General features: G+C 42.5%; 1 protein-coding gene and 1 long non-coding RNA gene across 2 annotated transcripts; both read left to right on the top strand.

Moving 5' to 3' along the window:
* The first annotated feature begins 1 nt into the window (after window position 1).
* LOC106580582 (myosin regulatory light chain 2, atrial isoform-like) lies at window positions 2-9,051 on the top strand. Its single transcript, XM_014161797.3, has 7 exons — window positions 2-156; window positions 675-776; window positions 7,781-7,856; window positions 7,957-8,061; window positions 8,416-8,494; window positions 8,595-8,643; window positions 8,860-9,051. Exons 1-7 carry the CDS (start codon window positions 79-81, stop codon window positions 8,962-8,964), a joined length of 594 nt encoding a protein of 197 aa, XP_014017272.1. The 5' UTR covers window positions 2-78; the 3' UTR covers window positions 8,965-9,051.
* A 1,365-nt stretch (window positions 9,052-10,416) lies between these two features.
* LOC145862407 (uncharacterized) lies at window positions 10,417-12,737 on the top strand. The gene is made up of 4 exons (XR_014381845.1): window positions 10,417-10,937; window positions 12,022-12,073; window positions 12,186-12,243; window positions 12,342-12,737. It is a non-coding gene; the product is annotated as an uncharacterized LOC145862407 (long non-coding RNA).
* Window positions 12,738-14,631: the final 1,894 nt, after the last annotated feature.

Below are 14,631 nucleotides of genomic sequence, written 5' to 3'. Positions count from 1 at the left end.
AGAGAGAGAGGTTAGAGATGGCCATGTAAGGGACTATGGTACCCACTGCAGGCTTATTATAGGAGGGCAGAAGATAACATGGGCCATACATATAAACCCTCCCTACTAATCACACATAGTCCTGGACCAAGAGACATTGCACCACACACTGACATGGTGAGTAGAAAAATGACATTCTCCATATTATTCATCGTTTGCCATCTAACTTTTCTTATGAGCAATATATCTCTGGAATATTGATCTGGAATTGAGTTAATTGTTGTGATACAATATTAGAAGCGTTTTTGACTATGTTGAGAGTACATCTGGTGTTAGGTTTCCATCGGAACTGCTTTTACAGTGTTGAAAGCCCTTTTATAATATCCTACTATTTTGATTACAAATATAAGTCCTTAGAAAGTAAATCATGCTGATTTGAATTTAAATCATACCGACTTTGGATGACCTTGGTCAAGTAAAACTAGGATGGTTTAGTGTAAGAAGAAGAGGCTAAAATGTATATGTGACATGTTTGAATTTATCACTCAGTATTCTTTCATGTAGAATACATGGTTTAATTATTACATGTTGATGTAGCTGCTTTTGTTAGACTCCCTCTCTCCTCTCACTCTGGTCAGACTGAGTGACAGTAAAGATGATGTGTAACCGTCTGTCTATTTGTCCTGGTGTCTCAGGCCAGTAAGAAGGCTGCTAATAAGAGACAGAGGGGAGCCCAGAAGAGCTGCTCCAATGTCTTCTCCATGTTCGAACAGTCCCAGATACAGGAGTTCAAGGAGGTAAAGTTACACTTTCACTGTCTAGTTCATGAAAGTGCCATATTGGTAGTTTGGATTGCTGGTTCATAGACATTAGACGTCAGAGGAAACTGCTCTAAATATAAGTGATAAATACATTTGGATAATAATTATTTATTTTATGATGAAGGTAAAACCAAACAAAAAAATGCAATATTACTAACCACTGGTGAAAAACTACTCAATTGTCATACTTGAGTAAAAGCAAAGATACCTTCATAGAAAATGACTCAAGTAAAAGTGAAAGTCACCCAGTAAAAATACTACTTGAGTAAAAGTCTAAAAGTATCTGGTTTTAAATGGACTTAAGTACAGTGGTGCAAAAATTATTTAATTGTCATACTTGAGTAAAAGTACAAGTAAATTCTACACATCAAATTTCTTATATGAAGCAAAGGAGAAGGCAAGATAAAAACAATTATTTCCGGACAGCCAGGGACACACTTCAAAACTCAAACATCATTTACAAATGCAGTATATGTGTTTATTGAGTCTGCCAGTTGAGGCGCTAGAGCTGACAGTGAAGGTTATGTATGTGACCACGGTTATGTGAGCTATTGGATCACAACAATATGGTATCCTTCCGCGTGGCAGGATACATACCGAGTAAGGATTTCAAATGAATCCCATGTACTGGGTAGTGCTGAGGTTTGAGGCTGATCCCCTTAAATAGCTGCCACCACCCTTCTTCCACCTCGTGTCCTTTTTCGAGGCGGTGTAGATCACATAACCGTGGTTACATACATAACCTTCGTTATGTAGCACTAAATTGGATCACTCCAATATGGTATCACAATAACAGATTAAATCGGGGAAATTAAGGGCCAGACAGAGGGAAAATTCCCGTAGGACTGAGGTCAGGGCAGTCATAGTTACTGTGTCCCTCCGTCCCCAAATAGGGAAGCAGAGGCAACACCCAGCACTGCTGTCGCAACCTCATTGGTGGCGGCAACATAGACTCGATAGTCCCTAGAAAAGGTGCTAGACGATGCCCAACTGGCCGAGGCGCAAATGTCATTGAGGATAACTCCTCAGAGCAGGGCCCATGGTGTAGCTACTCCTCTAGTAAAACATCCCAATACAGCAGACGGCAGATATGCTGTAGTAATGGTCCACAATCCAATGTGAGAGTCTTTGTATTGATAGGCTCTGGCCCAGAACTCTCTCACCATAGCAAACGAATAACCGATCGGACTGTCGTATTGCCTGTGTCTGTGTAATGTAAGTGTCCAAGGAACTGATCGAGCACAGCACACTTGGGGAAAAACATCCATCTCACCCGCTGCCGCAGGAGGGGCATTGCTGGACACAGAGGTAGAACTCCCTTCATAAATCTGGAAAGCAATGGGTAGCCACCCATGGGTCCCTCTTGGCATGCCAAGATAGCGGGTAAATACACTCTCAATGTGGATGCCCCTCGGCCCGCATCGAGCTGTGACTGTGAAAACTGTAAATCCATTTGCACATATGACTCTCACACCAGGTACAGAATATGCCCCACCACATTTGATATGAGGCATTGTTGGAAGAAGCCATGGTGCTCCGCAATGTGTTCATCACATTATCCTGAAGGCCTAGACTGGTCCACTAACGCCTTTCAGAGGCCGAGCCCAAAGTTGGAGGCGGTGCGGGTCCGGATGCCACAGTGTCTGAAAAAGCAGGTTGGGCCTCAGGGGCAGCTGCCATGGAGTCCCCAACAAGAGGGACAACAGGAAGCTGAACCATGGTGGTCTCGACCAGCATGGAGCTATCAAGTGCAGCTGGTGGCCCATCAAAATGACCCTGTCTAGTGTAGCTGTGACCAGGGGAAATGGTGGGAACACGTAAAGCCAATCGTGAGCGAGTGTGTCCAGACCCAGAGGGCCTGTAGGGTCCGACATCGAGAACAAGCTGGGGAAATGAGTGTTTTCCTGAGTTGCAAACAGGTCCACCTGTGCTCTAACTGTCCCAAAACTGTAGCATAAAATAAAATCTTATTGGTCGCATACACATGTTTAGCAGATGTTATTGCGGGTGTAAAGAAATGCTTGTGTTCCTAGCTCCAACAGTGTAGTAATATCTAACAATACACACAAATCTAAAAGTGAAAGAATGGAATTAAGAAATAGAGAAATATTAGGACGAGCAATGTCAGTGTCCAGAGTATATATATATATATATATATATTTCTTAATTCAATTTTTTCTCTTTTAGATTTGTGTGTTTTGTTAGATATTACTGCACTGTTGGAGCTAGGAACACAAGCATTTCTCTATACATACAGTGCATTCAGAAAGTATTCAGACCCTTTGACTTTTTCCACATTTTATTATATCACAGCCTTATTCTAAAATTGATTAAATGTTTTTTTTGCTAATTTATTTAAAAAAAAAACTGAAATATCACATTTACAAAAGTACTCAGACCCTTTACTCAGCACCTTTGTCAGCGATTACAGCCTCGAGTCTTCTTGGATATGACGCTACAAGCTTGACACACCTGTATTTGGGGAGCCTTACCATGAGCCATTCCTCCTCAATTAAGGTGCCACCAACCTGTGGTTGGGATGTATAGACATGATGGACAGTATGTGGATAGAATATGTAGTATATCTGAAGAATACGTAGGATAGAATAGTGTATGTACAGCAATAGTTGAATAGGATGGACTTGACTAGAATACAGTATATACATATAAAATGGGTTAAACAGTATGTAAACATTATTAAAGTGACCAGTGTTCCATGTCTATGTACATAGGGCAGCAGCCTCCAAGGTGCATGGTTGAGTAACTGGGTGGTAGCCGGCTAGTGACAGTGACTAAGTTCAGAGCAGGGTACTGGGCGGAGGCCGGCTAGTGATGGCTATTTAACAGTCTGATGGCCTTCAGATAGAAGCTGTTTTTCAGTCTCTTGGTCCCAGCTATGATGCACCTGTACTGACCTCACCTTCTGGATGATAGCGGTGTGAACAGGCAGTGGCTCGGGTGGCTGAGGTCTTTGATGATCTTCTTGGCCTTCCTGTCACACGGTGCTGTAGATGTCCTGGAGGGCAGGTGCCCCCGGTGATGCGTTGGGCTGACCGCATCACCCTCTGGAGAGCCCTGCGGTTGCGGACGGTGCAGTTGCCGTACCAGTGAGGGGCCAAGCTGAATTTCTTCAGCCTCCTGAGGTTGAAGAAGTGCTGTTGCGCCTTCACCACATTGTCTGTATGGGTGGACAATTTCAGATTGTCAGTGATGTGTTCGCCAAGGAACGCCAAGGAACTTGAAGCTTTTTACCGACCACAGTCAATGTGGAAGGGGGCGTGCTCCCTCTGCGGTCTCCTGAAGTCCATGATTAGCTCATTTGTTTTGTTGAAGGAGAGGTTATTTTTCTGGCACCACTTCGCCAGGACCCTCACCATCTCCCTGTAGGCTGTCTCATCATTGTTGGTAATCAGGCATATCACTGTTGTGTCCTCTGCAAATTTGATGATTGAGTTGGAGGTGTGCATGGCCACGAAGTCATGGGTGAACAGGGAGTACAGGAGGGTGCTGAGCATGCACCCTTGTGAGGCCCCAGTTTTGAGGACCAGCGTAGTGAAGGTGTTGCCTACCTTCACCGCCTGGTGGCGGTCCATCAGGAAGTAAAGGAGCCAGTTGCACAGGGTGGGGTTCAGACCCAGGGCCTCCAGCTTAATGATGAGCTTGGATGGTACTATGGTGTTGAAGGCTCAGCTGTAGTCAATGAACAGCATTCTTGCATAGATATACCTCCTGTGCAGATGGGACAGGGCAGTGTGCAGTGCGATGGCGATTGCATCATCCATGGATCTATTGGGGTGGCATGCAAATTGCAGTGGGTCTAGGGTGTCGGGTAAGGTGGAGGTGATATGATCCTTAACTAGCCTCTCAAAGCACTTCATGATGATATTAGTGAGTGCTACGGGGCGATAGTCATTTAGTTCAGTTACCTTTGTGTTCTTGGGTACAGGAACAATAGTGGACATCTTGAAGTAAGTGGGGACAGCAGACTGGGATAGGGAGAGATTGAATATGTGTCACGATTCTCTAAGACAGAACCCAGAAGCAGACCAGGACAAGGTGAGTAAAATGAAGGTGAGTATATATTGGTAGTCTTGATGTGTAATTTGAGTGATCCAGGAGACGGAGCGGCAGCGGAGGTGAGTTGATGAGAGTAAATGGGTTGATCCAATGAAGTCACTGTATCCACCGACGGCCAGGCAAGGGAGTTGAATGTTCCGGGAGAAAGACTGTAGACAGAGTAAACGGGAGTGAGTAACCAGTAACAAGCACAAAACAACAAAACTAGCTCAGGAAACATGAGGCTGATACGCTGGCACAACATACTGTTCGTTGCTAACGATCCGATGTCAGCTCAGGGCTTAAGAAGAGGTGAAGATCACTCTATGGGCTAGGTGGGACGCAAGCGTCCCACCCGTGGTGCACTCCATCAACAGCAGGTGCATTTCAAGAGCGGCAAATTTGAATCCAAATAAATGTCAAAATTCAAATTTTTCAAACATACAACTATTTTACACCCTTTGAAAGATAAACATCTCCTTAATCTAACCACGTTTTACGATTTCAAAAAGGTTTTACGGCGAAAGCATAAATTTAGAGTATGTTAGGACAGTACATTTACAAGAGTTGTGTGTAATGTTTTGTCAATTCAAAGACAGGGTCACCAAAACCATAAAACCAGCTAAAATGATGCACTAACCTTTTACAATCTCCATCAGATGACACTCCTAGGACATTATGTTAGACAATGCATGCATTTTTAGTTCTATCAAGTTCATATTTATATCCAAAAACAGCGTTTTACTATGGCATTGATGTTGAGGAAATCGTTTCCCTCCAATAACCGGCAGTCAAGTCAGCACCACAAATTAAATAATTAAAATTAGAAAACATTGGTAAAATATTATATTGTCATTTAAAGAATTATAGATTTACATCTCTTGAACGCAATCAACTTGCCAGATTTAAAAATAACCTTACTGGGAAATCACACTTTGCAATAATCTGAGCACTGCGCCCAGAAAAATACGCGTTGCGATACAGACTAGCCGTCATGTTGGGGAGATCTAAAATCGAAAATACTATGTAAATAATCCATTACCTTTGATTCTCTTCATCAGATGTCACTTCCAGGTATCACAGGTCCATAACGAATGTAGTTTTGTTCAAAAAAGCTCATCATTTATGTCCAAAAATCTCCGTCTTGTTAGCACATGATCTAAGCCCGCCGGACTTCACTTCATGAACGAGGGGAAAAAATATATTTACGTTCGTTCAAACATGTCAAACGTTGTATAGCATAAATCATTAGGGCCTTTTTTAACCAGAACATGAATAATATTCAAGGTGGACGAATGCATTCTCTTTTATAACGTATTGGAACGAGGGTACCCAACATGAACTCGCGCGCCAGGTGTCTAATGGGCCATCATCGTTCCATGGCTCTTGTTCGGTCAGATCTCCCTCCAGAAGACTCAAAACACTTTGTAAAGGCTGGTGACATCTAGTGGAAGCAATAGGAAGTGCCAAAATATTCCTCAGCCCCTGTGTTTTTCAATGGCATAGGTTTAAAGGTAATACAACACATCAGGTATCCACTTCCTGTCAGAAAATGTCTCAGGGTTTTGCCTGCCAAATGAGTTCTGTTATACTCACAGACACCATTCAAACAGTTTTAGAAACTTTAGAGTGTTTTCTATCCATATATAATAAGTATATGCATATTCTAGTTACTGGGTAGGATTAGTAACCAGATTAAATCGGGTACATTTTTTTATCCAGCCGTGCAAATACTGCCCCCTAGCCCTAACAGGTTTTAAGAAGAGGTGAAGATCAGGACCAGGTGTGCAGAAGGTTGATGAGATGCAGGTGCGGGTAATAATAGATCTCCCGCCTAACCTCGTTGCCTGGCAACCAGACAGGGTGCGTTCAGGAACCTTAGACAACACTCAAACAAAAACAGTAATCTCAGGCAGAAACAGACTCAGGAAGCGGGATTCCTGACAATATGTCCACAAACACTTCAGCCAGCTGCTCTGTGCATGCTCTGAGGATGCTGCTAGGGATGCCATCAGGGCTGGCAGCCTTGCGAGGGCTAACACTCTTAAATGTCTTACTCATGTCGGCCACGGAGAACAAGAGCTAACAGTCCTCCGGAGCGGCCAGTGTCGGCGGCACTGTTTATCCTCAAAGTGAGTGAAGAAGGTGTTTAGCTGCGCTGTGTGAGAGATGAAAACGTGGTGTGCCTCGCGACACCTAGCTCACTATCATGTGAGAACTGCAAGTCCACTGGTGCAAAACATACACAGTCTCCTGATCTTGCGGGGTAGGTGTGGTCCCCGAAGGCTAAAACCAGTGAGGGTTCTGGTGGATAGACAAGTCACACAGTCTACTAAGACAAACCCTCAGCGACCAAACCGAGTATCACCCCTTGTTGGCACACTCTGTCACAAGTAATAAAAACAATGACAAAAACCAAATGAGATGACAGTAGAGCACCCAGATGGAGAGGCTAGCTAGCTAGCTAGCTAGCTGCTCCAAGCTATTGAATAATACCTCTGCCCCTATACACTCTAACATAGAGCTCTTACCAAGCGAATCCACTCTGGAATGAGCCAAAAGAAGGAAGAGGTGGGAGTAGTGCGGCGGCAGCTATTTAAGAGGGTCAGCCTCAGCACTACCCGGTACACAGGAATAATCTGCATTCCTTACTCGGAATGTATGCTGCTGTGTGGAAGGATTCCATATTGGAGTGATCCAATATAGTGCCTCATAACTTGTTATATTGATAGGTGTGTGAATTGGATTATATTGCTATTGAAATGTAACAAGTACTTTTGGATGTCAGGGATGATTTATAGGAGTAAAAGTAAAAGTTCTCAAAAATATAAATAGTAAAGTACTTATGTAGCACTTCAAAGTATTTGTACTAGTTACTTTACACCACTGTTACTAACTTATGGCTGTACTGTGTCTGTCTCCAGGCTTTTGGCTGTATTGACCAAGACAGAGATGGTGTCATCAAAAAGCAGGATCTGAGGGAAACCTATGGACAGCTAGGTATTCAGTCTCTTTACAAATGTGTGTGTGTGTCTGTGTGTGTGCGTGCATGCGGTCATGTGCATATGTTGGTATATTCATTTGGTTTTTTGTTTCCCAGGAAAGCTGAACGTAAAGGATGAGGAGCTGGATGAGATGTTGAACGAGGGGAAGGGTCCCATTAACTTCACCGTTTTCCTCTCTTTGTTTGGGGAGAAGCTCAATGGTGAGACCACATCGCTCCACATCTCACACAATCTACTTCACAGTTAGAAGGCTGAGACTCTTTTAATCTTGCCATAGGGACAGTCATTCATCAGTGTTTCCTCTGTATGAATGTTGTGATATCAATGTTATGATGTTATGTAATTTAATGTGGGTTACACTGTTGGTTATTAGGCTGGATGGTGTGTGTGTGTGTGTGTGTGTGTGTGTGTGTGTGTGTGTGTGTGTGTGTGTGTGTGTGTGTGTGTGTGTGTGTGTGTGTGTGTGTGTGTGTGTGTGTGTGTGTGTGTGTGTGTGTGGCTGGCTTGTCCGTGTTAGCTGAACTGTGGAATATACCGTAACTCTCCCCCTACAGGCACAGACCCTGAGGACACCATCCTCGCTGCCTTCAAGCTCTTTGACCCAAACGGCACAGGCTTCGTCAACAAGGATGAGTCAGTATCATTTGAATCTCTTCCTAGTTTGCCAAACTGTACAATGACGTAGAGTATAATGTTATTCGCTTTGTTCTGTCTTTTCCCCAACATTTTTTAGGTTTAGACGATTACTGATGAACCAGGCTGATAAATTCACAGCAGATGAGGTTGGTAATGTTTATCTCCTTCTTACCTCCTTAACAAGAAGAATACATTTTAAAAAATCACACAGTTGACAAGTTACTAGAGAGAGAGAGGGATCGATCATTCAATCAGTAGCGCAGTCCTACATGGACAGTAGAATTAATATCTGTGCACATTTATTTTGATCCGTTCCCAATGAGTTGCCTAACCCCACTGTCCTCTCCTGATGACATCCTCAGGTGGATCAGGCCTTCTCTGTGGCTCCAATTGACGTGGCCGGCAACATCGACTACAAGTCACTGTGTTACATCATCACACACGGAGACGAGAAGGAGGAGGCCTAAAGACGTTCTGACACCTGAAAGGGCAGAACTGGAATCTCCTCTGTGCCCGTCTTTTGCCAATACACTAAAGACATTTTCAAAAATCAACACCTGTCTGTGAAATGTTTAGGCTTGTTTCAAATCAAATCAAACTTTATTTGTCACATGGGCCGAATACAACAAGTGTAGACCTTACCGTGAAATGCTTACTTACAAGCCCTTAACCAACAGTGCAGTTCAAGAAGAGTTAAGAAAATATTTACCAAATTAACTAAAGTAAAAAATTAGAAAAAGTAACACAATAAAATAACAATAACGAGCCTATATACAGGGATACCGGTACCGAGTCAGTGTGCAGGGGTACCATTTAGTTGAGGTAATTTGTACATGTAGGTGGGGGTGAAATGACAATGCACAGATAATAAACAGCGAGTAGCAGCAGTGTACAAAACAAATGGAGGAGGAGGAGGAGGGGGGGGGGGGTGTCAATGTAAATAGTCCGGTGGCCATTTGATTAATTGTTCAGCAGTCTTATGGCTTGGGGGTAGAAAATGTTAAGGAGCCTTTTGGTCCTAGACTTGGTGCTCCGGTACCGCTTGCCGTGCGGTAGCAGAGAAAACAGTCTATGACTTGGGTGACTAGAGTCTCTGACAATTTTATGGGCCTTCCCCTGACACCACCTGGTATAGAGGTTCTGGATGGCAGAAAGCTTGGCCCCAGTGATGTACTGGGCTATACGCACTACCCTCTGTAGCACCTTACGGTCAGATGCTGAGCAGTTCCCATACCAGGCGGTGATGCAACAGGTCAGGATGCTCTCGATGGTGCAGCTGTAGAACTTTTTGAGGATCTGGGGACCCATGCCATATCTTTTCAGTCTCCTGAGGGGGAAAAGGTTTTGTCGTGCCCTCTTCACGACTGTCTTGGTGTGTTTGGACCATGATAGTTCGTTGGTGATGTGGACACCAAGAAACTTGAAACTCTCGACCCGCTCCACTACAGCCCCATCGATGTTAATAGGGGCCTGTTCTTTTCCTGTAGTTCACGATCATCTCCTTTGTCTTGCTCACATTGAGGGAGAGGTTGTTGTCCTGGCTGTTGTCCTTGTTCTCTGACCTCCTCCCTATAGGCTGTCTCATCGTTGTGTCATCGGCAAACTTAATGATGGTGTTGGAGTCATGTTTGGCCACGCAGTCACAGGTGAACAGGGAGTATAGGAGGGGACTAAGTACACACCCCTGAGGGGCCCCAGTGTTGAGGATCAGTGTGACAGATGTGTTGTTGCCTACCCTTACCACCTGGGGGCGCCCGTCAGGAAGTCCAGGTCACATTTAGATGTTGCAGTTCAATGAAAGCGTTGTCATCTTTATAGTCGTACAAACTCTTGTTTCTGACAGCTGACTGACACGGAACCGAAAACAAAACTCACAAACTACACTTGAACACTACAAAATAGAGCAAAACATACTCAATTCAACATATTTAATCCCCCACATCCATATCCCCCTCAAACAGTGCAAGATTTAGATTAATACCCCAAATAGGACTTTTTCTTAGGCACATTCAGGAGAAAGGGCCACACTTCAATGAGGCTGTGTAGTTCCAGTCAGAGCCATATATTTATATGTGACTCTGGTTCCAGTCATTTAGGCCTTGGTTGTCGTGGATACAATAACAAACCCTTTTGTAAACTCCACTGCCAGACAGCCACCACATTCTCCTGGCCAAAAAAGATGCAGAACTGGACGGACAAATGTGTACACAAGGCTGAGGATACCAGCTATACTCTTCTAAGTCCCTAGACTTAGATGTTTGTACGATGTTTTACTTTTTGCAGTGTGAGATGTAGTCGTTGTAGAAGAAGCAGAGATGCCTATATCTTCTGGAGCTGCAGGCAGAGTAGATGTGGGGATAGATACATCCATAGCATGGGCACCAGATGGCGTGAAGAAAGAGGCAAAACCTGCCAAGAACTGTGATTCCTATCTGAGAAGGTGGGTGAAATGATCTTTACTCTTTGTTGAATTAAAGGAAACATCTTGTTTAAAACAAATGTTTCATCCTGATGAAGCAAAACATATTTTTGGATTCATGTCCATGTGTGTGGATACATGGCAATTTTTGCAATGCATCAAGTTCTCTCTGCTAAAACAGTCAATTAACATTTAACAATAATACAGCTATTTAATAAAACCATGCCTCAAACCATTTTAGGCCATTTAATTCTAACAGCATCTATGGATGTTTTCCATCGAAGCATGGTTTTGTTGATGTGTCAAGCAAAAATGTTACTTGTACAAAACAACTTTCCTGTTTTCATCTGAGGCATGTTATTGCTGGTCAATAAAAGCTGTTCTGGTGCTGCCTCGCCCTGTGCATCCAACAGAACCCTCTGTTTCAAGGGAACTATGCAGGAGGAGATGGGGATGTCTTAAAAGCACTAAAAAGGCTCATACATTTTTCAACTGGTCAAGCTCTATTTTCCTCAGACAATGGTAGAATTTCTCTGGTCAAACACTTTCCTCAGACAATGGTAGAATTTCTCTGGTCAAGCTCTATTTTCCTCAGACAATGGTAGAATTTCTCTGGTCAAGCTCTATTTTCCTCAGACAATGGTAGAATTTCTCTGGTCAAGCTCTATTTTCCTCAGACAATGGTAGAATTTCTCTGGTCAAGCTCTATTTTCCTCAGACAAAAGTAGAATATCTCTGGTCAAGTTTTATTTTCCTCAGATAATGGTAGAATATCTCTGGTCAAGCTCTATTTTCCTCAGACAATAGTAGAATATCTCTGGTCAAGTTTTATTTTCATCAGACAATAGTAGAATATCTCTGGTCAAGCTCTATTTTCATTAGACAATGGTAGAATTTCTCTGGTCAAGCTCTATATTCCTCAGACAATAGTAGAATATCTCTGGTCAAGCTCTATTTTCATCAGACAATGGTAGAACATCTCTTGCACATAAAGTTTATTATTTATTTTGTGCACCTTGGTTGGACTGCAAGGTAGCTACAGTACACTTACTCTGTAATACAAGATACTTAGTAAGTCTTCTCTGTCCTTACATTATGTTAACAGGTATCAGGAAATCAATGCGAGGAAGAAAATGCACAATAGCAACATTTTCGGGGTACGTGTCATCAGTGTTATGATACAATTAAATTAACTGATACAATGAATCAACAAGATTTTGTCCTGTGTTTTCACATGATTAAATAAAGTTTGCTTAATTTTAAAAACAGAATGCCAGCCAACACCTTGCTGATCCAGATGGAGAGAACATGGATACGTCGTCACCAGGTACGTTAGTAAGGAAGAGTACATTTTTTGCACCTTATATGCTAGTGTTATAAGTCTTACCTAAATATTAATGACTTAAATTGGCTTAACTCTTCCAGGTGTGAGTTGGGATCCTAACACACAACAGAAGAATGGAGGCAGTGATGGTGACAGCAACACCTCGGGAAAAGAACCCAAGGAAGAGAGCTTGAAAAAATCTAAAACGTGTACTCTTCTTTAGAGTATGAATGGACTTTACCTATGAATGGACTTCACATACTTGGTGCATTGATGCTGAACACCATCATGTTTTACTTAAAGTGCCATATAATCTCATTGTAGTCTTTATGATCACCAAGTTCTCTTCCTTGCCTGTTATTGTGATGAATCATACAAACTGCATGGGGATAGGGAGAATATCTTTCATCTGGGAATGACTGTGTCGCTGCAATCAATGCCTATCACTTTGTCTATTGAACAATTTTACTCTAAATAATACAGTGTTATTGATTGTACTGTTTGGCTCCCTTTCATAACCATAAGAATGTTGAATAATGTCACAGTTAGACTTGTCACGATACGAACATTTTACAAACTATACGATACCAGGCCAAGAATGACGATACCAAGTAGTACAGCGATACCACGGTGGAAAAAAATCTGTGGCATATCATCCTGTTCGCTCCGGATGCTTGTTTACGTTTTCTAAACGTTCTCCAAAAACCTGGTCACTGAAATTCACACTTCTACTCAATACAACACATTTCATTTAACTTCAAACTGTTCAGTGTATAATATAATACTGCATAGAATGGCTGATTGCTCATATTTGCAAAGGCCTACCTGTGATTTGGCTGGAGGAATGGGAGGAAGGAATAACCTGTATTCCACAGGAGGCTGCTGAAGGGAGGACGGCTCATAATAATGGCTGGAACGGAGCAAATGGAATGGCATCAAACACATAGAAACCATGTTTGATACCATCCCACTGATTCCGCTCCAGACATTACCACGAACCCCTACTCGCCAATTAAGGTGCCAACAACCTCCTGTGATATACATGCATAATGATCTTCATGTCATTGTGGCAGTAAAGGGAAAACACTGCATGAAACCTTAACACACACATTCTCTCTGTCTCCCTCATACACAACTTTTAAAACGTTAGGCACCAGAAATAAGACCTTTGACATTGTTTTGGCTGACATTACGCCTATATAAATCATACCTTTTGAAGCACATCGTTGTTTGTTATCAAACCAATAATTAGCGACCAGGGATAGGTTTAAAACGGCCCGCGACATGGTTTGTGAAATTATATAAAAATGCGCGTGAGTCGCGATAGAAATAAAAAAAAAGGCACATTCGGTAACATGGGTCATATTGTTTTAACCGTTTAGGCTAGAGACGATACGCTTTATTTGCTGTAAAGTTGCGAGCATGCCTGTCGCGAAGCTGTGCGCAATTTTCCCTCTGACACTCAGAGGCTACAGGACAGTGAACTTGCAAAGTCTACTCAGACTGGTCTGTGGTCTTGGTTATAACAGGCCATTTCTCGCTTAGCGAGCTGCTCCATTGTAACAAATGTAAAAATCTAACAGAAGACTCATCAGAGTCTGAGTCTGCATCCCCGCTAAATCATATATTTTTTTTTATACTGACGGAGGATAAAACGCGTAGAGCTGGTTGATTACAGCTGCCACACCTGATATGACCTGCTCATGCAAGAGACTAGTGGCTGTTGCTTAGATTCAACTTAATTTATAAAAACAGACTTTATAAACATTTTATAACAGGCTCTACCAGGTTCTTTAGAACGGTAGGGCTGAACAACTCAGTAGTATCATATGAAGGTACTAGGGTATTCTAAAATGTTGCTATAAATGTATGTTTGGTACCATGATACAGTGCGACCCATCATTCAGGGCAGGTGGGGTTATGAGCCCAACATTTTTTGCCAAAAAATAAAATAATAATAATATATATATATATATATATATATATATATATATATATATATATATATATTTTAAAAATACTTTTTGGGGAAGCTTGCCTGTTTTGCATGTTATTTTGGCATTAATACGTGTCACATATCAGTTTGAAAATGATGTAAAAATAATATATATCATTGAGTTAACAAGGCCGCATACAAACGTGGTCTCTTTTTTGTTTTCTTGAGTAAGGCAGCTCCAAAATGCAGATGTTTCAGCTTAGCTCAGTGCTTTCTGTGGTGGTGGGGCAAGCCAACAGAAAATATGGAGCGTTGCACCGTGATTGGCTCAGTGTTCTGTCACTCATGGGGACACAACGTCACTGCCAAGTCTAAGGGTAGACTTAGAAAATTCTAGCCCCTTGGGTGCTGCCATAGAGTTACATTAGAAGTGCCTGTCCAAGAAGGCTCAAGGT

The sequence above is a fragment of the Salmo salar genome, chromosome 20 (genome assembly GCF_965601325.2).
Source record: "Salmo salar chromosome 20, fSalSal1, whole genome shotgun sequence".
Classification (NCBI taxonomy): Eukaryota; Metazoa; Chordata; class Actinopteri; order Salmoniformes; family Salmonidae; genus Salmo; species Salmo salar.
This window is presented reverse-complemented; position numbering and strand designations above follow the sequence as displayed.